General features: G+C 37.6%; 2 protein-coding genes across 2 annotated transcripts in view; both read right to left on the reverse strand.

Annotated features, from left to right (window-relative positions):
- grk7b (G protein-coupled receptor kinase 7b) overlaps positions 1 to 25,216 on the reverse strand; it is an 845,646-nt gene that overhangs the window by 790,729 nt on the left and 29,701 nt on the right. The window lies entirely within an intron of this gene.
- On the reverse strand, positions 561 to 23,425 carry LOC147839812 (uncharacterized). Its single transcript, XM_087293396.1, has 6 exons — positions 23,300 to 23,425; positions 13,900 to 14,159; positions 8,634 to 8,690; positions 7,149 to 7,276; positions 6,958 to 7,013; positions 561 to 2,272 (listed from the first exon to the last, which is right to left on the reverse strand). Exons 2-6 carry the CDS (start codon positions 13,958 to 13,960, stop codon positions 2,140 to 2,142), a joined length of 435 nt encoding a protein of 144 aa, XP_087149522.1. The 5' UTR covers positions 13,961 to 14,159; positions 23,300 to 23,425; the 3' UTR covers positions 561 to 2,139.

Raw genomic sequence — 25,216 nt, forward strand, 5'->3', positions numbered from 1 at the left:
TAAACTGAAAAATCAACTTTAACACTAAAAAATATAATTGAATAATAAGCTAATTAAAATTCAAATTGTATCTACTTTTGAACTTAGATACGTAAATTTTGGGTTCATATTAAATTAATATTATACTGAATTTACTGCAAATTTACTTTTAGAATTGCATCTAACAAAATAAATCAAACAAACAGAAATGTATATTTAACCGCTGGTAACAGTAAATTTAATACTGTTACACAACACGTTAAAGAAACTAAAACTTAATATGATGAGTAACCAAACAAGGCACAGGTGAACACAATCAATGAACCAAATAAAACCCATAACAAACAAGAAAACACACACTAAGGCCCCGTTTACACTAATGTGTTTTAGTTTTAAAATGGCGTTTTAGATCAAAAACGATCCGCGTCCACACTAGCGTTTCTGGACATATCTCCGTCCACACTACGCCACCAAAAACGTATATCACGTGACCATTCGCGCACTCTGGGCATGCGTGTTCTAGTATAAACAGAAAGCATGTGTCTCCCTCGGCATTTGGTTATTGTTAGTCAACAAACAGCGGTTGAACAATGAGCGCAATGGCAAAGAAAGCAAGAGAGGTATTTTTGTGGACAGACGACGAGGTCGAGTGAATAACTGCACGAATAAATATATATTCGAATGAATAACTGCACAATGGCGCCTAAAACAGACAATAGTGCAAACAACGCTTCCATTTCTGTCTCCATGTTGTTGTTTACAGTGAAGGCTGGTCTGCTGTCTTCCGGTAGTGTTAAAGCCATGTGTTATTGTCATGTGATAAATGAGGGAAGGATACGCAATGACACAAAAGCCCCAATCAGGTAGCGAATCTCAGCAGCCCCGCCTCTGTTTTCAGATGTCTCCGTTTTCCCTCATCCACACTGAGAGCAGCAGCATTTTAGAATTAAAACGGCCTCTCCAGCGTTTCAAAAATGCTCCTTTTTTGGCGCTTGAAAACTCCGGCGTGGTGTGGACGGATGGCGTAACCGTAGCAAAACTTAAGCGTTTTCAAACTAAAACGCATTAGTGTAAATGGGGCCTAAAAGACCGTGGAACAGAAACCAAATGTGATAAAAACATTTAGTGGCCTTCGTGTGAATAGAAAACAACGGGTTGAAAATGGTGTACGAAAACGCTTGGAGCTTCCAAAAGGCTGGATAGACATCTCATCATGATAGCATCGTCTCTGATGGGTGACTTGAGCTATCAGACTTGTCTGACTGCATGCGTTTCTGCAGAGGCGCAGTTATCAGACTTCCACATTACTGAGTGATGCCAATCAGAACTCAGAAAACAAGATATGTCATGTGTGAAGGAAGAGCAAGACTCCAAACATACTGACTGCACTGACAGAGTGAGAATATAAAGTGCCCTTATTTAGTCTATTTAGCATAAGTGTGAAGAGTGACTGTCTAAACAGCAAATGCAGCCATTTTACATTGCATTTTGAGTGCTACTGTAGAGCAATATAGATTAGGAATTAGTTTTGTACAACATATTTCTTTAAAGTTATGTTAATAAGTGTTTGTAAGTATACATATTATTGGTAGCACTTTACAATAACAGTACATGAATAATGATTAATTAAAATGTAAACTAAACATTATTATCAACAAATGAGTAAATCGGGATTCATTTTTGATAAATTTAACCATCATGAACACATGATAAATTAATGTATAATTATATTGGGACTTTACTTGGAGGGACACATCATCATTAACCCATTCTAAACTACTCATGAACTCCTTATGCATGTCCATCTAGTGCGTTTACACTGAATAACAATGAAAAAGCGTTCTGTCAACATCAACAGTTTAAACACAGGAGTTCATTAGGGGTGAGTTAATGGTGATGGGGCCCCTCCAAGTAAAGTCATGACAAAATTAAACATTAACAGTTCATTAGTTCATGTTGGTAACAATTATCTTAAACTTAAATGTTGCTGGAGTGTCTCCCCCCCCCCCCCCCGTTCCCTAAACCCAACCTATAGTGTTTTAAAAAGCACCAATTGACCCGTTCACCACAACGTGTTGGATAGCAATCCAGAAAACGAAAAGCCAGCTTGATTTTTTTGTTTTCAGATTTTATCACATTCTTACCCTGTTATTAACTTGTTTATTTTTTGGCTTTTGTTTTTGTCTTACCTGCTTTCTGGGACCATTTTTCACCGGACTCGAATCCCGTTGTTACTGTCAACTCTGCACTGCATCTTAAACTCTCCAACGTACACAATGACCCATTGGACAAACTGGTAACAGCAGAAAAGCCATTCATATGGAGTTAAGCGGTCAACTAGTAAGTGCAAAAATGAACAATGTTATAGCATTCATTTTAAAGACAGCCATACATTCCTCTGGCTACATAATTCGCGATCTTCAGAAATGAACATAGGTCTACGTTTTCAGAATTAGCCTATGTTGCAATGATGTCCACAGAACAAAAACCAAGCACAACTAAAATGTAACTGGGTAGAATAAACAGGTTGGATTTTTGTTTTTGACTTTAAAAATGACATATCACTATCAACTTTTATTAAAAACTCAATTTAATAGCAAGCAAACACTAGTGAATATATTTAGGGGTAATCATTTATCACAAAGCCTTGAGCTTTGACTTGTGGAAGTGGTGTGGTTGATTCTGTGACAAACTGATGACCGCAAAATTATGGACTCCTGAACCCAACGTCTAATTACCACATTACCGACGCACCATGCACAGGCTTACTTTGGATTGGGACTGTCATAAATTCATCTGCACATACATCGCTGTTGTGCTGCACTTTCAGGCTACATGTGTCAGGTAGCAATGCAAGAAAAAAAGTCATCCAGGTGATCACCACTGATTTACAGCAAAAAAATACAGAAATAAAATAAAAAATACAAGGCAAGAAAAAAATATTAACAGCATTTCTTTTAGTTTGTCCAGATTAAAAACATGTAAATTTTAAAAATAGCTAAAGTCAATATTATTAGCCCCCTTAAGGATCCCTCCTCATCTTTCCACTTAAATTGCACTTTTAGTTAAGTAGTAGTATCTTGCAAAATAATTAAAAACATATATTATGTATACTGTCATCATGGCAAAGACATAAGAGATTAGTTATTAGACATTAACTCATTGTATCTTGTAGTTACAGGGTAAATATAATCCAATATGGCAATATTCTGTATGCAAAAACATGTGCACAAAAACATATCTTTTTTAACCATTGGAAATTTAAAAATATGTAAACAGCCATTTGCAATATTATGAAATATATTGCATTTATGAAATATTTAATTTATAGGGGTGTACAGAATATGTATGTTTATGTGTGGGTCTTTGTATGGATGCCATACAGCAGGGAAAATAAGTATTAAACATGTCACCATTTTTCTCAGAAAACATATTTCTTGACTTGAAATTTTCCCTGGATGTTGGTAACAACTAAAGAATTAAAAATGTGCAAAAGAAAATCTAATCTAATTAGTTTACAAATGAAGTTATACATAATAAATTGAAATGATGCATGGAAAAAGTATTGAACGCACGAAGAAAGGGAGGTGTAGAAAGACAGTGAAAGCCCAGACAGCAGCTGAAATCTTTCAGTAGTTCTTCAGCAACCCTCTACACTTCATCATTGCAAATGAATATTAGCTGCTTCGGTCCAACATCTACATTAGCAGGATAATGAAGATGAAACTAGGGTGGGCATTTCAGCAAGACAATGATCCAAAAAAAGCCAAGGAAATTATCAAATGGTTTCAGAAAAAGAAAATCCAATTCAATAGAAAATACTAATTAAAGATCTGATTTAATGGACGAGACCTACAGAACCAGGGCCGGAGTGGGACTCTTTTTCAGCCCTGGAGTTTCAAGCCGTAGACCGGCCCACCTCAGTTCACCACTGACTATATTAAAATAAAGTCATTTCCAATTCAGTTTCTAATTACACTATCACGTCTTTTTTGAGAAAACAGCTGTTTTAGAACTTATAATGTTCAACAACCCTTACAGCATTATATGTCTTAACAAAAAAAAAGAAAAAAAAAAGTTTCTCTGACGAGGACCGAACCCGGGATAGCGTTCAGAACTCATTGCTCAACTCATGGCGTTCGTAACTTAACGTGCTAACCACTGTACCACAACAGCTGTACATTGAATGGTGACTTATCTAGGTATATCATCATTAACCTGTAGGCTCCATCTTGCTCACGAGGCTACGAAAAAATAGATAAATAGAGCAGAACTGCGGTAAAATAATGAATAAGAAGGCTGTGGTCAAGTAAATAAATAAATTATTTTTAAAAAGTGTGACTGCTGAGAGCGACAGATTCTGGAGCTAGGGACACCGGCCCTCGCGGCCAAAAAACGGACCGGCCCACCGGGAATTCTCCCGGTCCTCCCGATTAGCCAATCCAGGCCTGTACAGAACCATCAAGGTTTACACTCTGTTAAAGTGTCAGGTGAAAAAATCCCACCTGAGCAATTCATGTTTATTCTCCATATGAGAGGCTTGTGAAGTGTGTTTTCTTCACCAGAGAAAGAGTTGTTCAGTTGTCCACCACAGTTGTTTCTGTGGTCTTCTGAGGTTGCTGAGCTCACTGGTGCGTTCTTTCTTTCTTAAGAATGTTCCAAATAGTTGTTTTGCTATCTCTCTGATGTTTTTTATTTTTTATTTTTTTTATTCTAAATGCAAATGAACTCTGAAACGAACTTGAAATGAACTCTGGACCTTATATGTGCTCATTGTAATTGGTATAATGAGGGAATAACACACCTAGCCATTGAACAGCTTAGATACCAATTGTCCATTTAATTTTGGTTCCTTAACAAGTGGGTGGCACATATGCAGCTATGTTGTAATTTCTACACCGTTCACCTGATTTGAATGTAAATTCTCTCAAATTAAAGCTGACAGTCTGCAGTTAAAGCACATCTTGTTTGTTTCATTTTAAATTCATTGTGTTGGTGTATAGAGCCAAAACTGTTAGAATTGTTTCAATGTCCAAATATTTATGGACCTAATAGTATGTAGTTATATTGATAATTTTACTGTGCTTTGTTACTCGCTTGTTTTCTCAAAACGTTCATAGTGTTCACTTATACTTAAGGATACTGTATAAGTACACTATTATTACAAAAAATATGTTCAAATTTAGTGTATTTACTGTGTAAATTGTGTGCAATAATCTAAAGTGTTTCCCATTAGCCTAACAACCATCCTGACCTTTTTTCTGTTTTTCTTTGGCTGACAGCTATTCGTTCTGTATCATAAGTTAAGAGACTGTGTGAGTGCTAAAATGAGATCGATTTGCCGTGTAGCTGCTGCCGTGTGTAAACAGGAGAGCTGCTGTAAATGAGTGCTGAGTTCTGAATGTGTTTCTCTCCCTGTGGGTCTTCGGGCCTACTGCCTGGAGCATGTGATGAACGGCCTCGCCTCATCTCACAACACTGCGATTCCTTGGCTGCATTTTGGATAGCATAAACTAAGCAGCTACTCATTATTTCTGCAGTACATGCTATTTGTAGAATAACTGGATGAGTTCATATATTTTACCTCATTTATGATAGAATTAAGGACACGATTACAACCATCTTTTGATTTCTCTTAATAGTTTTTTTTAAAGAATGACTTAAATTTATGGTATATACTTATAGCACTCTAGTTGAAAGAATCCATTTCACAATGATTTCCTTTGCGGAAGACAGACCATCAATAAAACCAGTAACTAAAAATACAAACCATAGTAACGAATAAATACAGAGTCAGAGGAAGACAGACCGTAGAACCATAGAACAACACAGACTAATTGGTAATACGTGCTTTAGACTACATTATGTAAAACCGCATCAACATACCGTAATGTTTTCGACAGTTTCTAACTTGCAGTTTCTAAGTTAAAATAATGAATGGAATAGTGCTGTATGGCAACAACTTTTGTTCGTTTTTACATTATTAATATTTACAGAGACACATTATCAAGGAATAAAGGATTATTTTGTGCAGTTACCACAAAATAGCTTAACAGTGTCTATACAATTGTCTATTCTCCATATAGACCACTTTTCTGGTGTGGTCAGTTTGCTCGGTAGCTCACCTTGTAGATGTTGTGCTTGTGCCTATAATTAGGTAAAACTACAAAAACATACCCAAATGTTTTCGACTGCAGTCTGTAAGTTAAAATAATGAACGCAATAGTGCAGTATGGCACAAACTTTTGTTCTTTTTTACATTAATGATATTTACAGGTACAAATTTTTGAGGAATGAAGGATTATTTTTGTGCTGTTACCAAAAAACAGCTTAACTGTGTCTATACAATTGTCTATCTCCACATAGACCACTTTTCTGATGTGGTCAGTTTGCTCGGTAGCTCACCTTGTAAATGTTGTACTTGTGCTTACATTAGTGTAAAACTGCAAAAACAAACCTTAATGTTTTCGACTACAGTTTCTAAGTTAAAATAATAAACGCAATAGAGCAGTATGGCAACAACTTTTGTTCCTTTATACATTAAAGATATTTACAGGGACATATTAATGAGGAATAAAGCTTTGTTTTTGTGCAGTTACCCCAAAACAGCTTAACAGTGTCGAAACAATTGTCTATCTCCATATAAACCACTTTTCTGGTGTGGTTAATTTGCTTGGTAAATCATCTTGAAAGTGTTGTACTTGTGCCTATACATTAATGTGAAACTACAAAATCATCTATGTTTTTGACTGCAGTTTCTAAGTTAAAATAATGAATGCAATGGTCTATGGCAACAACTTTTGTCCCTTTTTACATGAATGATATTTACAGGGACATATTATCGAGGAATAAAGGATTATTTTTGTGCAGTTCTTACCACGAAACAACTGAACAGTGTTTATGATTTGTAATTGAATGCATTTGTCTATTTACATATGGACAACTTTTCTGGTATGGTCAGTTTGCTCGGTAGCTCACCTTGTACGTGTTGTACTTGGGATGAAGAGCAGACTTGTGTCAACTGAAGAACAGTCCTAGAGAAAAAAGCAAGATAAAAATGCATGCTTGCAGTGCACTTTTCTATTTGCTTTTGAAAACACTATTGGTTGGGTTTGGGGAAGGGTTTAGTTTTTAGAGGATATGTATATGAAACGTACAACAAAACATACCTTAAATAACATATATTTCAAATTTGCAACATTAAAGAGTGTAGATCTAGTGCAGTGTTTCTCCACCATGTTTCTTAGGACCACCAACACTGCATGTTTTGGATGTCTCCTTTGTCTGTCACACCTGTCTTGGACAAAAGTCTTGTCACTTAACAAAAAAAAGTTACATCAAGATTCTCCTACATCGTGCCCCATACATGCTCAATAATGTTCATACTGGTGACTGGGCTGGCCAATCCTGGAGCACTTTGACCTTCATTGCTTTCAGGAACTTTGATGTGGAGGCTGAAGTATGAGAAGGAGCGCTATCCTGCTGAAGAATTTGTTCAGTCCTGTGGTTTGTAATGTAATGGGCAGCACAAATGTCTTGATACCTCAGACTGATGTTGTTGCCATCCACTCTGCAGATCTCTCGCATGCCCCCATACTGAATGTAACCCCTAAACCATGATTTTCCTTCATCAAACTTGACTGATTTCTGTGAGAATCTTGAGTCCATGCAGGTTCTGTAGTATTTGTGATAATTGGGATGCAGTTCAACAGATGATTGATCAGAAAAATCTCCCTTCTGCCACTTTGATCAACCAGAAGTTAAGTTATTATTTGTTGCACTTACAACTGGCATGGATAACAAGACTTTTGTCAGGTAGTGCACATTAAGGTTTCATAATGCAATTGCATATGCAATAAAATAAATGTGAAACTGTCTTAGCGAGTTATAGAGATAATTAATAATGTTTATCAAGTCTTTAGGATAAGGTTAGGATTAGAATTCATGGTCCCACTTTATATAAAGTGGCCTTAACTAATATGTACTTACATAGGTATTAATAGTTTGTTACAATGTACTTATTGTGCAAATACATGTATTTACTGTGTTCTTATGCTTGATTAAATACATGTATGTAAATACATCTGTAATAAACTTTTGTAATTGCATTTGTAAATACACTGTTGACCATCCCGTACACCTTAACCTATCCTTAAACCTACCCATGCCTCCAAACCTGTCCATAACCCAGCCTCTATCCCAACTCAAAAGCATCACAAGTGTTCTCAAATACATTATAAACACAGTAAGTACATTGTATTTTTTTTTTTTTATGTAAGTACATGGTAGTTGAAGACACTTAATATAAAGTGGGACCGCATTCATGCCTCTAGTGCCATACTCCAAATATCAATCAAGATAAAGTACTGTAAAAACATAGAAAATCCTATACCCTTAATAGCTGTCATCAAGTTCATCTGTCTCTGCAGGGACTATACTAGTTATACAATTGTAGTTATACAATATGCTTTAATATTGAGTAGATTTTTAGTGTCCCTATTTCACTTGCAGTCTTATAACAGATAATGCGAGATTCACATGCAGGACATGCTATTTCAGGCCAGCTCACCACAGTGTTTCATTTGAGATACCTAAAACTCATACAGTCAAAGATCTGTATCTCTAGGTGGATGCATTACAAACCACAGACCTACTGTATAATTTGCCCTTTAATCTTCTGACATCAGCCCCCAGCACAAAGACCTGCGGGCCTGCCAAAAAAGCCAAGAGTTCAGGTGAAATGAGCTTTAACGGTAACTCCACTCTTAACATGACACAAGCGTTACATAAATCAGTCTGCATGACCAAAACAATAAACATAAGGCATATTAAGAATTTAGTAATGCTGTCTTGAGTTTTGGAAGTTTAGGGTGGGCTTCATTGAACCAAATTGATATCGTTAATTCAGCTACATCTAATTTATTAAGCAGGCTTTTTTAGTATTTCAGTGTTTTAAGGGATATTGAGTATATTCAGACCTACAGAAACTTCTGATTGGTTATTTCAGCAGATGTGTGATTCTCTCAAAGATGACCTATTTTTCAAATAAAATAAATGGTTAGTGACAAGTTTTTATTCTTGCAACAATAAATGGATGACCCCAGAAGATTAAATAATATTATTTAAACGTTTAACTCCCATGTGTGACCAGGTGTCAATTAAAAATATAAACTATGCATCTACTTGTACTTTACATTTAGGCTACATGGAAATATCAGTCTGATCTCATGAGGAAACATAAGTATTTCAAAAGTTCAAACTTAGCTGATGATTGATAATAAAGCTTGTTTGGCGTGATGTCCCGGGAGAGAGCCCTGAGCTTATAAGATCCTCGAGCCCTTGGCTCCCTCCCGTTGCAATGCAAGAGGGGAGTTTGAGCTCAGGTAGATCTCGATGACTCCCCCTCCTGCTTTGCAGCTAAGTGTCAAATATGGATGCTGAGAAGATGTACTCAGAGTTTGGCTAAAATATTTTGGATTAATTGTTTAGGGTGCTTGTTTTTGAACTGTGGGAGTAAACCGGAGGACCCGGGGAAAACCCACGCAATTACGGGGAGAACGAGCACACAGAAATGTTGTCTGGTTTGCAAGGGAGTTAAACCAGGGGCATTCTTGCTGTGAGGCAACAGCGCTAATCACTGGCCACCATGTCGCCCATTTGAAAGGAGGGAAAGTAGGGTTGGGTGGGGGGTTTCTTCAAGACAAAGAAATTGAGATGAGAAAAGTCTGGTTATTTATAGTGAATTAAGGATCATCTGATAGGATAATTAGTCATTAGCTAAAGTTGGAACAGCTGTGAACAATTATAAGCACATAATCCTCTCGAAATTTGTTTATGAATAAACTTCACTTTACGTTTTGTCAGTTTAGTGGCTAATTCGTATGAAGTAAGTCGTACGAAAATGTACAATTTAAAAAAGGAGGCGTGGCACGTAATCCCACCCCTAACCCCAACCGTCATTGGGTGATGAGCAAATCATACTAAATTGTACGAATTAGATCATATGAATTCATACAAATTAACCACTAAATCTAAAAGTTACGAATTGCCGGGAGATTGCGTTGGGAAATATAAACATCTATTTTACGAGGAAAGTGTCTTGTGATCATTTAAAGTGTCTATTGGTGCTGTAGATCTGCCTGTTTTAGACTGCTACATGAAGATATTGTAGCATAGACAGTTCGGTGCTATTACGCTTTCTCAATGGTATTGTAAGGCTTGAAGCTTACGCTGCTATTCTGAACCAATAATCATAATAAACAAAAAGCAGTTAAAGGATGGCGTGTTTAAATCCATTATTTATCTGACTCCATTGTAATTAATCTGACTCCATTAAAGTTGTTATCATCATTGATAAAGAGAAAGAATCTCTACGTCTTAAAGCAGGCAAAGTTGTTTATTAAGTTACATGATCAAATATACAGACATTAGAATGACACAAACTAACATACTGTATAAAGAAATTATCTGCAACATATGCACTGCTGAGCAACAAAGACAGTGAAACTGCCTTTGTTAGCATATGAGGCTATGCACTGGTGTGCGGGAGATGCAGAGTAAAAGCCATTCTCCCAGATCAACAGTTACCTTTCCCTATTATACCCTGAGCAAAGCATTGTCAAACATGAGTGAAAACCAACCCCCAAAACCAGATGAACATAAGAGCAAAGTTGAGGAGATAAAGTGGGGGAGAAGAACATTAACATACTCTCCTCAGGTCATGACTCAGCAAATATATTGTAGATTGAAATACAATTAATCAATGTCTCTGTTGATTTCATCACTACAACACTGAAGTCATAAACTGTCAAATGACACCAAACATGACAAAGTTATCTGAAAGAAAAACACAAGTAGATGAATTGTGTATGGTGAAGAGGACATGGTTACTCTAAGCAAATGGCAGAGATGTGTATCGGAGCTGTGAGGAACTCTGCCTCACCAGGAGGACCCATCCCATGCTTGGAATGTCTCAGTAGTCCTTCATTAGCATAGAAGGAAAAGTATATAATTACAGTATGAAGTATTATAAGGGTGGTCAAACATTTTATTTATATTATCTGTTTTAGTTATTAATAATATTATTTAAAATAGTGTGAGCTGTGAGTATGAATAACAGTCTATGTGGATATGAAGAGGAATTGATATGAACGAAGAAAGTCTGTTGCAGGATATGATGAAGCAGTGGACCAGATGAAGCGGAGGGAACCACATGAATACACATGAAACCACATGACACTGGAGATCACAGGGAACAGGTAAGTATAACTGAAATGCTATGGTTTCACTGACTGTCTTTCTGTGGAGGGGAGAACCTGGCCTGGCTGTTAGGGATACAGATGAGAGTCAACTATCTCTCACTATAACTTGCCTATACAGTACATCTTGTTTTGATGTCCTATAGGAGGGATCAAGCGTTAGTTTAAGGGAGCCAAACCCTCCAATCTACTTTCCTAGATCGTCAGGTAACCACACACAGTTTTAAAAACAAAGGGTATGACGACTTTTGCAGGGAGTTATTTTAATAATTTATGGTTTTGTCTAATTGTAAACTTCTTTTAAACTAACCATATGCTAATAAGGACTACTAAATAAACAAAAAGTATGCATTTTCATAAACTTACTTATTTTATTAAACTTTCAAGCACCGTTTGTGCGCCATACTTACATACTGACAGTGGTGGGGGTAACTGGTACTGAAAAATCATACTCTACTACAGGGGTGGCCAACCCTTGTGTACCCTGGAGAGCCACCTTCCTTCAGATTTCAGTTGCTACACATATCAAACACACCTGAACCAACTAATTAGGACCTGAACACCACGTGATAATTAGAGGCTGGTGTGTTTGATATGATAGGAAGGTGGCTCTCCAGGAACAGGGTTGGCCATCCCTGCTCTAGTAAAAGTACCATTACGTGCCTAAAAATGTAGTGCAAGTAGAGTAAAAGTGTCCGTTGTAAATATTACTCAAAGTATGAGTAAAAAGTAGCCCTTTCATGAGTACTAAAGAGTAGTGAATTTATGCTGTTAAAAGCTGTTGTGTTTACTGTTTACACTGCAAAAAATGCTTTTCTTACTTAGATTTTTTGTCTTGTTTCTAGTCCAAATAACTAAAAGATCTCAAATCAAGAAGCATTTTCTACACAAGCAAAACATATTGTCTTGTTTTAGGAAATAATATGCCAAAATGAAGTGAGTTTTTCCTTAAAACAAGCAAAATAATCTGCCAATGGGGTAAGCAAAATAATCTTATCACAAAAAAAAAGAAAAACAAGATTATTTTGCTTGTTTTAAAGAGCCCATATTATGGGTTTTTGAAAATTCCCCTCCATGTAGTGTGTAACACAGCTCTAAGTGAAGTGGAGTATCCAGCTAAGGCTTAAATCTGTTAGTGTACAGTGTTAAAAACGGTTGATTCATCTATAAAAGAGTCGACTCATAGTGCTTCAAACGAGTCGCCTTGATACCGATTCATTAGGTGTTTCGCCATGACGTACGAACGAAACCAAGTTATTCACGTGCACGCGCAAACCCGGGAGATTTCAAACCTGAGGCCCCGCCCTCTGACGCAGAAACCGAGACACACACACACACACACACCCACAAACACACACACACAAACATGCCGGTCGATTGAAGTCACACTGCAGATGGATATATTGAGTCTCTACCCAAAGATGAAACCTCAGCATTATAGCCAAGCAGTTGGAAACTACTGGAAACTTCTGGAAGCTACATGCTACAAAGAATACTTCATCAGCGTTTGTTAAAGGAAGGATCAGTAAAGAGTAACTTACTGATAGACGTCAGGATGGGTTTCTTCCTCCATTTCTCAAGTGTAAGTACGTGCGATTAAAGTTGCCTCGTTGACTCTAGCTTGCAAATGTATTTAGTTGTGATTTGTTACTTGTAACCGCGTGTACTGTATCAGGTTAACTGGCTATATTCTCTTATCGTGTGCAAAGTCACGTTAAAAACGCGACGCGTGCTGCGTTAACGGAGCTCCGTGGACGGGGAGTAACGTTAGTGTGTGTGTCTGTGTGTGCGTGCGCGCGCTGTCGTCCGGAGGTGTGTGTGTTTGTGTGTGTGTTTGTGTGTGTGTGTGTGTGTGTGCGCGCGCGTTGTCGTCCGGAGCAGGGTTAAGTGCGTATGTGTGTGTGTGTGTGTGTGTCTGTGAAAAGAGCAGAGTGAGAAGGAGATCTCCTCAACTGTTTTTGGAGTTTTTGTTCAATAAAATAGTCAGTCGTCTGTATTTTCAAGTCCATAGTCTGTATTTACATTGACCCACTGGCAGCTAAAATCCACGCCTACACTATCGAGCGTGTATGAACTGTGATTACTTTTAAATTGCTGATTAGCTGTTTGGCATTTCACTCTCTCACTGAAGGCAGTCGACCAATCGCAACAGACTGTCATTGGTCCAATCAGCGCAGATTAGCTTCGCGCTAAGGAGGGGTTTGGGAACAAATGAATCCCTGAACGATTCATACAGGAGTCGCTGGGATAATTAGGTAAAAATAAATGCAGATTATAAGACCATGAAAGTGTTTTTTGACCTTGCATGCATATTAAACTGTTGTTGGAGACCCTTACAACCAAGATATGACCCTATTTCATGTATAATATGGGCTCTTTAAGGAAAAACTCACTTCATTTTGGCATATTATTTCCTAAAACAAGACAATATGTTTTACTTGTCTAGAAGATGCTTATTGATTTAAGAATTTGTAGATATTTGGACTAGAAACAAGACAAAAAAATCTAAGTAAGAAAAGCATTTTTGCAGTGTAGTTGTTGTGTGTAAACGTAACATTCTGTAGTGCATTTAGTTATTTGGCTCCTCCAATTAACGCTTGATCCCTCCTATAGGACATCAAAACAAGATGTACTGTATGTACTGTAAATAGTTGACTCTCACCTGTATCTGTAACTGCCAGGCCAGGTTCTCCATTCCCCAGAAAGTCAGTCAGTGAAACCATAGCGTTTCAGTTATACTTACCTGTCTATTCCCTGTGATCTCCAATGTCTGCGTCTGTCCTATTCATGTGGTTCCCTCCTAGTCTCCTCTGGTCGTGTGTTCTATGGTTCCTCTGTGTTCCGGGTTCCTTATTATCCTCCAGTCCCTCCGGTTCACCTGGTCCACTGCTTTATCATATCCTGCAACTTTCTTCAGGGTTTCTGCAGATATAATAATGTCAAATTAAAGACTTTTTTAGACCTTTTTTCCTTCTTCAAGTATTAAATTTAAGACCTATAAGTACTAAAGGCAGGTTAGATGCACCATTGAACTACAGAAAAAACAAGCAAACATCTTAAATGCTGATTTATACTTTCGCCTGGGCCACATTGCGCACCTTACTGAATGGACAAGGCTTTTATACTTGACGTATTCGCCATAGAGATATTTTTTTTGAAAAACAGGGGGCTGTCAAAAGAAAGACAGTAAAATTAGACGAATAAAAAGAGAATCTTTAATATCATTAAAAATGCTCTTGAAGGCCTCTTTTTTTTGTTTTAACAAACTTATCTCTCAGGTTTTTCCAAACTTTTACAAAAACTTTCCTCCTTTCCCACTGCTGTTGCAATTTCTAGCCAAGAATTATTGGTCATCTGGTTCTCCATATGATCACACATGGAGTGGTACAGATGTACCTGTTTCAGACAAAATCTCTTCAAACTGTTTCAAACTTGCCGGCAGCTAGCTCTCTGCAGCTCTCACATGGTCGCCCTCTGAAGTTAAGCAGGGCTGTGCACGGTCAGTATCTGGATGGGAGACCACATGGGAAAGCTAGGTTGCTGCCAAAAGTGGTGTTTGTGTGACCAGCAGGGGGTGCCCAACCTGCGGTCTGTGTGGGTCCTAATGCCCCAGTATAGTGACGGGGGCGCTATACTGCTCAGTGAGCACTGTCTTTCGGATGAGACGTTAAACCGAGGTCCCAACTTTTTGTGGTCGTTAAAAATCCCAGGATGTCCTTTGAAAAAGAGTAGGAGTTTAACCTCAGGCTCCTGGCCAAATCTGCCGACTGGCCTCTGTCCATCATGGCCTCCTAACCCTCCCCATATTCCAATTGGCTTCATCTCTGTCTCCTCTCTATCAATCAGCTAGTGTGTGGTGCGTGGTCTGGCGCAAAATGGCTGTCATCGCGTCATCCAGGTGGATGCTGCACACTGGTGGTGGATGAGGAGATACCCCCCCGATCCCCCCCCCCCCCCATTGTGTAAAGCGGAGCTAAATAAATGTAAGGAATTATTATTATTATTATCATATTCAAATCAAATCAAATCAAATCAAATGCGGCGGCGCGCAAACTATTCACCCGAGTCTCAAAAATTCCATCAGCTCCGCTATGGTGTTATTTCACTGACAAATGTTGTATGCGCAGTATTACAAGTTAAGATTGCATTCATGTAATACGAGCAAGTGAATCTCATGCTTGTGCACCCATTTTCCTATTTGTGGATAAAACTGCAAATTTTCTCACACTCAAATATGCACTGCTCATACACACATTTTCTTGCGCGTTCTCAGGACACTGTTCTCTCTTGCTTTTGTGCTTTTTGATATGATTTATATTAGTACACTAATTACAACCAATAACCAAAATACTAAAATAGACTTATTACATTTTTAATCTAATAAACCATAACATTTTTGGCTGTATGTTATATGATGAGATATTTCCTGTTTCAAACACTTAAAGACACTTCTCTGACAATATCTTAAATAATAATATTAAAAACTATAATAGATAATATAAATATAGCCTATATTTGACACAATGTCATAAGACGTTAATATTAGGTTAGATTTAAGTTGTGATGTCAAGTGACTACAATTCAGTGTCTAACCAGTGTCTAATCAAATGACGTTGATTGTTGATTTTAGGTCGTTAGAAAGACCAAAATCCAACATCGAGCCGACATCTTAAACCAACATCATATTGACGTCAAATACTGACATTTCTTTATCAGGTATGGCAATCAAAATTCAACGTCTGATAGACGTCATAGTGGGTACATTCACACAACGTCAAGCTGTTACATCATTAGACGTTGATATTTGATTGGTTTTAGGTTGGACGTTGGACATTAATGTCGGCCTGATGTTGGGTTCTGACATCAACCTGATTTTCATTTCCAAACAAAATGCAATGTCCCCATGACGTTAGGGTACAACGTCAATCTGATGTCATGTTGACGTCTTGTGCCTGCTGGCTGTTTAAGGCCATTACAGTCATCATACAATAAACATCCGTCATCTTCTCATCAGTGACATGGATCTAAACAGTCTCTGGGTCAATGCGTGTAATTTTTTAGACATCTTCTTGGACACTTTTAATGCTTCCAAACAGTTTGCTGTGATTATAAATCGACCATGTCTTGAGGTGGTTCATTATGATGTGATTTACCTTCGATATGTGATTTGATTGGACAGGAATTACAGGACTGATGTTTTTAATTCCCATAGACAAGAAAAATAAAGTATTGACTGCATGTTTAAGGAAAATAGTGGAGTAAAAGTACGGATACCGCACTAAAAATGTACTCAAGGGAAAGTAAAAGTACACATTTATAAAACTACTCAGTAAATTAAAATTCCTGAGAAAAACTACTGAATTACAGTCATGTAAGTATTTGTAATTATTTACTTTACTGGTAGTTCCTATTGGGTTGGGTGAGATTAAAGAGGGACTATTTTAGTTTCTCTAAAAGGTGCTCTAGCAACTAAAATCTTTCCCACCTCCTGTAGTGCAAAAATGTAAAAAAAAAAAAAACGTGGAAACTACCACAAATAGTTCTAGGAACTATGAAAACATTTCTCTGCTGCAAAAGCCCTTCATTTTAGTGCCTATTCCTGTAGTGTGTACACGTTGTGAGAGTCATTCCGCTGTGGTGACCCCCGATAAATAAGCGATTAAGTCGAAGGAAAAGGAATGAAGGAGTGAATGAATGATTCAATAAATAAATCTAAACATAGAAATATGTTTCTGTAGTTCGGGTAGGGTATTAAAAATAATTTATTATTAAACAAATGAAGCCAATAGAAAGTCCCTTCTATGATTTGGTCTGGAAATATGACAAAGCTGACAAAAAGAAACTGTTGAGCAGAATAGGGAACATCACTGGCCATGAGATAAATACACTACTGTCAAGACAGATGCAGAGAGACATCTGGGTACTGTGTGTGTGTGTTTGTGTTTTGTGACATATCAGGACACAAATCTGTATAATGACATGGGTATGACACAGTTATTACAAAAAGGAGGTGAAATATAAGGACATTGGTGACGTCCTCATTTCTCAAAATGCTTATAAATCCTACAGAATGAGTTTAATCAGAGAGTAAAGCTGAACACAGTCTCCTGTGATGGTTGGGTTTAAGGGTAGGGAGGGGTGAGGGCAATATAATATACGGTATGGACAGTATAAAATGAATGGAAACCTATGTAATGTCCCCACTTTTCACAAAAACAAATGTGTGTGTGTGTGTGTGGTTGAGCCCTTGACAGTGCAAAGTTCTTCAATGCCATTTTTTTGTGCGTGTGTCTTTTCATCTGTTTATATTAGTGTTGTATTTAGTGTTATCACATTTCAGTTGACATGAACAATAGCAACGTCATACTTTTCACATGTTCTACAACACATAAACAACTAAATTGCGATGGGTCTCCTTTCATTTGAATGCCAAAGGTCAAACTCAGGCCAAAAGAAACAGACAGAAAGCTGGAGCAATGAAAGTGTAAAGCCAATGATGACCACATGTCAGAGAAACCTAAAAATATGACTAAGATATTAACTTACAGCAGCTCTAAACATAGGTCTCATCGGCAAGGCATTTTCAATAGGCACATGGGAGTCTGGACATGCGAACGGCATTACGAACTCATGCCGGACCAGCAAACCACATGGCGCTCACATAGACAGCAAGACAATAAAAACAATCCTGAAGGGGAAAAATTAAGATAAACCAAATACATTGAATCCAAGTGTGCTTTTTGATAGGGGATATATAATCCAGCAGTTCTTATTGAGTAGAATATGTCCTATTTTGTTAAGCAATGAGACAAACTGAATAATGATATAACTGAATAATGATAAAGCATCTGAAAAATAATCCCCTATACTTTAAGTGAAGAACCCGACAATTCATTCATTCATTCATTTTCTTGTCGGCTTAGTCCCTTTATTAATCCGGGGTCCCCACAGTGGAATGAACCACCAACTTATCCAGCACATTTTTACGCAGCAGATGCCCTTCCAGCCGCAAACCATCTCTGGGAAACATCCACACACACACACAGTCATACACTACGGACAATTTAGCCTACCCAATTCACCTGTACCACGTCTTTGGACTGTGAGGGAATCCGGAGCACCCGGAGGAAACCCACACGAACGCAGGGAGAACATGCAAACTGTACCTGTGCCACTGCATCGCCAACCCGACAATTATGTAGACTAAAATACCATTACATCAAACTTAAAGTGATCATTCACACAAAACTGAAAATTCTGTCATAACTTTCACACTTTTTTAATCCTGCTTGATTGTTTTTTTTCTGTTGAACAAAAAAAGATGTTTTGAAGAAAACTTATTACCTGTAACCATTGACTTTCTATAGTTTTTCCCTAATACAGTATGGAAGTCAGTGTTTAAAAGATTTCTGCTTTTTTTCAAAACATCTTCTTTTGGGCTCAGCAGAATAAAGGAAATTATAAAGGTTTGAAACCATTTAGTGGCGAGTAAATAATGAGTTCATTTAAATTTTTTGGTAAACTATCGCTTTAAGAACCTTATACCTAAGGCTAAACCAAAAACTTTGGCTTAGTTTTTAAACATCACGGTGGCGCAGTGGGTAGCACAATTGCCTCACAGCAAGTAGATCACTGGTTCGAGCCTCAACTGGGTCAGTTGGTATTTCTGTGTGGAGTTTGCATGTTCTCCCCGTGTTCGCATGGGTTTCCCCTACAGTCCAAAGACATGCTCTATAGGTGAATTTGATAAGCTAAATTGGCCGTATGTGTGTTAATGAGTGTGTATGGATTTCCCAGTGATGGTTTGCAGCTGGAAGGGCATCCGCTGCGTAAAACATAAGCTGGATAAGTTGGCGGTCCATTCTGCTGTGGCGACCCCAGGTTAATAAAAGGACTAAGTAAAAAAAAATGAATGAATGAATGAATACATTTATTTTAAATTCAACTACTTTGAATTTTAAATAAAATAAAAAACATTGGTCCATGCCTAAACTTTAAACAAACCTCCAGTTTGATTAGTAACCAGCCATATATGGTTTTGTCGACAAACTCAACAGATTCATTCATTCATTCTTTTTCCTTCGGCTTTGTCCCTTATTTATCAATAGTCGCCACAGCGAAATGAACTGCCAACTATTCCGGTATATGTTATATGCAGCGGGTGCTCTTTTAGCCACAGCCAATTACTGGGAAACACCCATACACTCTCACATCCACACACACTCATACACTGTGGCCAATTTAGTTCATCCATTTCACCTGTACCGCATGTCTTTGGACTGCATGGGAAACCGGAGCACCTGGGGGAAACCCACGCGAACACAGGGAGAACATGCAAACTCCACACAGAAATGCCAAATGACCCTTCCCAAACTCAACACAACATAACATTATTATTTTCACCCAAGCTAGAGGACACTTTAAAACTTTTTTAACTTTCAAATACTAAAGGTCATAATAAGTAATTGTTTTTTTAAACAAATTTTAAAACTCCTCTTTAAAATATCCATGGTTAAACGTTTTAAAAGTAATGACTGCCTTTGAGGTATGACATGGGATTATCTTTAAGGACCCACTTTTTTCTTTCTTTTTCAAGAGCGTATGCAGCTTTCTCATGTGCTTACATACTGCATAAGCAACATTTTTTTTTCTCTTCAACTGAAAGTAGGAGACAGGAGGAGAAATATATGAGTGACAGTCCGAGAAGATATATTACAGTGTGTTAAATCTAATAACGGCACAATAAATCATACTGTTAGAAAAGGAAATAAATTTATATCAGAGAGACAGATGACAGCAGCGATACTAATGGACGTTTCCAGACCATCACTGTACCAACTTACCAAATGACATCAATGAAAAGGAACGCAGTAAGTGTTGTATGATCATCTCAATATCTGATACTCTTTCCTGACAGCTATCATTTCTCTAATCTTCTTACTCATATTTACATGTTAACATTGGTATTCTTTACTTTTCCTATTACTATTACTGTTAAATCAAGCTGAATAACCATATTCATTTTTCACTTTCCATCCATCTTTTTTTTTCCCTCCCTCTCCTCCTAACACTAATGCTTGAGCCAAACCTCTGGACCACATAAGCGGGAAATTGCAGTTTGTTTTAAGTAAATTTGCACATGTAATGATATCTCTGTGTAAGGTCTGACAGCATGCAGCAGCGTGTAATTATTGTTTGAGGTTTGCGGAAAATATTCCCATTAGAGTCCTCACTTAAAGACGTGGGGTCCAGAACAACATTTTTAGGGCAGCCCCCCCATAGCTCCAGTATATCATAGAGCACACCAGCGGGACCAATTTGTCCCTGAAAAATAGCTTTTACAGCATTTATGCATTCAGTAGTTTGTACAAATAAGAAATAGCTCTTGCGAAAAATAGACTTTATATAAAACAACATTATATTTTAACTTTTTAAAGGTTCAGGACACCCTGGAGAACTTTTTTTTTTCAATTAACAGATTTGTGTGTGTTGAGCATCAGTTAAGACGATGTTAGCACCTGTCAGCTTTAATTGTGGGGAAAACTGGATAATTTTGAGCTTTTGTCATCTAATTTTAGCTTCCGGGTTTAAAATGATTTTTGGGGCGGGATCAAAATCGGCGACGTAGCGCAGTACTGCAAGTGCAATGATGACGTGTCGGTTTCTCATTATTATTCATAGCGGAGTTTCTTATCCTATGAGAAGAGCCGGCTGCTTAATTATTCATGAGACCTGCCAGAGTCAAGCCCGAGCTGTGAGACACGTCACGGACCCACGGCACGGACACATTATTTAGCCGTTCATGAAGGCACATATGCGTTTGTTTCCATGATCCACGGGGTTTGTTGCATGTTTTCTCCCGCGATCTTGTCAGGGCCGATCATACAGCAAATGTGTGTGCTGCTAGCATTTTTGTCGGGAGAGCAGTACGAGAATTAGAGAATGGCGGACGCTGTCTTTTATCAGGAGTTCGTTCACATTCAGACACATCACTGTGCTGCTGTGTTTGCCTAAATCCTCCAGATTACCAGCAGGGCTAACGGTTAAAATAGACAGGTCAGGAGACCTGCTGCACTGAGTCTGCTGGATACGGGGATTGAGGGAGAAGTCCTCATTTATAGGGTTTACATGAACACACTTATCTTTATAATGATATAAATTGTGGTTATGTGTATATGAAATTACGAATAACAAATGTAGCAGGGCATTAAATCACTGTTCACTTCTTTGCATTTTAACTTTGTAAACTATAAACTCATGCGTCTCCTCACGATTTGTCTCATTTTGTGAGCTAGCTTCGTTCGCTCACGGTCTCCCCTGCTGGCCACGCCCACTCCTGCCCGATGCTCGCGGAGCTCCACGGCCATTAATCATGCATCTTTCCAAAAATCTTGAAGTAGACTTTAACCGAAAGTGGGGGGTGTCATGGCCCTTTAAGCATTTTAACATTTCACTGAAACAATGATTCTCTGGATTTTTACTACATTTTTAAGATAAGTGGTTGCAAATTATATGGGCTGAAATCAAACAAATTGAATAATGTTTAATTTCATTTGGTTTATTTAGAAAAATTAACTTTTGTAAGCTGTTTGGACAGAACTGTGTGTAGGTAAAGTGTGTCCACTGTCATATTGGAGTGATAGAAACAAATCAATCTCTTTTTTTTAATTTCCCGATGTTAAAATTGACCCAAATCTTAGTGATTTTGAGGCCCACCACACCTTGACGTACAGTATGAGTGCGACTTTCCCCACTACCGTATTGATTGACAGGTGCCATGTTTCTATAATGACATGTATACTCATGTCCACAGAACTTTCTTTTGCAAATAAACTGGGATTAAAATATTTTTACTACTTAAACTTTTTTATGTTTAACAAGTTTTATAAAGTACGGAACCCCGGAAGGGACGTAGTGGAGGAGAAAAAAATTTGTTGGGTGATAAAAAAAATGGGCGAAAGAAAAAATGGATGGGCGTAAAATATATATTTCTAAGTTTTTGCATTCCCTCACAAAGTTTTGTGTTCCCTTGCAAAGATGTTTTGCGTTCTCTCGCAAATCTGTTTCTCCACAAACACATCCTGTTTACTTCACTCACGTAAACCCTCCTGTTTTTGCCGAAATTCTCCCATATTTTATCATTCTATCCCACTTTCTTTACATTAAATCTGTGCGTCGATCGTCGCCTTTCATATGCAACCTCTGAACCAGTGAACGCATGTATAAGCACTGACTTACAGACGTGCTCCGTACAATAAACTGATCCCAGATCAGCATCTGTGTGCGCCAAACTGCCAAAATATCAACGGAGTGGCTTCACAACAACTCTGTGAATGTCCTTTAGTGGCCCAGCCAGAGCCCAGAGCTAAATCCTATTGAACATCACTGGAGAGATCTGAAAATGGCTGTGCACCGTTGCTTACTTCATAATGTGTGTAGTGTAGACATTAAGCAAATGTGTACAGAATTCTTTCATTTATTTATTTCAGCTTAGTCCATTTATTAATCTGGGGTCGCCACAGCAGAATGAACTGCTAACTTATCCAGCATACCTTTTACACAGCGGATGCCCTTAAAGCTGCAACCTATCTCTGGGAAACATCCATACACACTCATACACTACGGACAATTTAGCCTACCCAATTCACCTGTACCGCATGTCTGTGGACTGTGGGGAAAACCGGAGCACCCAGAGGAAACCCACGCGTATGCAGGGAGAACATGCAAACTCCACACAGAAACGCCAACTGACCCAGCCGAGACTCGAACCAGCGACCTTCTTGTGGTGAGGCGACAGCACTACCCACTGCGCCACTGCATTACCCACTAATAAAGCAAAAAAGATAAACAAATAAACACAAATATAGCCAGAATATATAAAAATACAGTTGTTCCAAGGATTCACTATTATTTTTAGATCAAGTCAAAGTTTATTTAAGCATCCTGGAATATTTTTAACAGAAGTAAACAGTCAAACCACAAAAACAAATGAGAGCGTTTGTATCCTAGATGACTGTCCCTGCAAAAACCATCAAATGATTCTTTATACTCGACCTGCTTACCGTAAACAGGAACACATCTCGTTCGTTGATCAAAAGCCTGAAAGTGAGAGTATCCTGCTGACTTTGTTTTGCTCCAGTTGTAAGATGACAATGGCGGTCAGTGGTTGTGGTGGTCAGCGGATCTATGGATGGAGCTGAATTCGATAAGCTACATTTATTTCTTTATTACAATACCGGGGCATGACAAATGTGCGTATTAGGAGAGAGATCGAGAGAGAAACATGCCAGTGTTCGGGGCTTGTGTTTCCTTTGGCCGCCTCTATGGAATTCACTTATTTGTGGAAATGTTAAGAATTCAAGTAATGGGCCCTGCTAAACACAGAAAAATAAATGCAACGATCAGCAGGATGAGGAACCATGACAGACAGACCCGTGAACGTTCTGTTCTCTTTTCTTCTCTTACTATTAGTGCAAAAACAACACAATGTAGAACTGCAGAGAAACGCATGATAACTTATAGTGCATCTTGAATTTTAATCATCTTCTGTCTGCATTGTCATTTTCTTTCATATATATATTGGTTAATGACATTAAATACTATAAAATGACATTCATTCATTGTCTTTCGCCATGGAATGAACCGCCATTTATTCCGGCATATGTTTTACACAGCAGATGTCCTTCCAGCAGCAACTCAGTACTGAGAAATGAAATAACAGAAGTAAGAATGCAGTCTAGTTAGTATAAATGCACTGAAACTGACAAGACAATTTAAAAAAAGGTAAACAATTATTTATTATTTAACAAATATTTTGTAAAATATTACTCATTTAAAAGAGAATTCTTACTAAATTTGTGAAGCAGTGTTGTTTTAATGTTGTACGCCTTTCATTATCATTCATTATTCACACAATCTGCCGAGAGCATCCTTACCTCGGACACGTCTTCTGGAATCTGATGTATGCATTACTGTGCGTTCACACTGAAAGCTGCGAGAGCACCTTTTTTTTTTCTGCGATTTCCTACATCCTTAAAAATCTACAATTTAGAGTTTTTACATTTTGTTTTTATTTGTAATTTTTTCAGCATGTCCACTGTAGTGGACCACAGGACCATTTTAGTTCATAATGAACCACTCAGACAACAAAACTGTACAGGATATAGCTATAAAGGGATAATACTCCAATATTAATGTAATAAAAACAAAAGACATTTTTTCCTTTTGTATTAAAATTCCTGAAACAGTTTAGTCTGAAAGAAAACCGAACTAAAAAAAAAAATAAAACAAAATAAGTGATGTTAATCCAAAACAAATTTAACATAAAAGTGATTTAAAACTGATTGTCATTCTCTAATTGTCTAGTTGACTCTAAATCAGAGTTTCCCTCAACTATTTTTTAAAGAATCCTCTCTGCTTCAGTTCTGCCTCCTACAACATGCAGTTAATTACATTAATTACATTAAGATTAATTACATTACATTAATTACATTACATTAATTACATTAAGATGGTCCTGGTGTCCACTATAGTGGACATTTAAAAAAGGATGATATTTTGAAACAAAAACAAGTTAACAGCTTTGAAAGCTAAATATATTGTTCCTGACACTTTAATAAACAAATATATACTTTATAATAATAGTAAAAAAAACATTTAAAAAGCTCAATTTTACATGCCTCTCTCCTTCCCATGAAATGTGCTTTTTTGTATGTCGGCCATTCTGGATGCAGTGTAAGAAGTGGTTCCTAGCATGCCAGCCAATCAAATGACATATCACTAGAAAACCCAGCATGTCCTCTTAACAGTACAACAGGACTCGACAGAGTAGCTCAAACAATTCATAAAAACGCAATGTTCACTACAGAGGACACAAGTCAATGGGTGGGGTCTCAGGAGGATATATATATATATATTTTAAATATGGTCTTTTCGTCAGCCAGCACTGTAAAAACATATATGACGAGGTTTTTATGTTA

Source organism: Danio rerio, chromosome 18, assembly GCF_052040795.2.
Source record: "Danio rerio strain M-AB ecotype USA chromosome 18, GRCz13ab, whole genome shotgun sequence".
NCBI classification, from domain to species: Eukaryota; Metazoa; Chordata; class Actinopteri; order Cypriniformes; family Danionidae; genus Danio; species Danio rerio.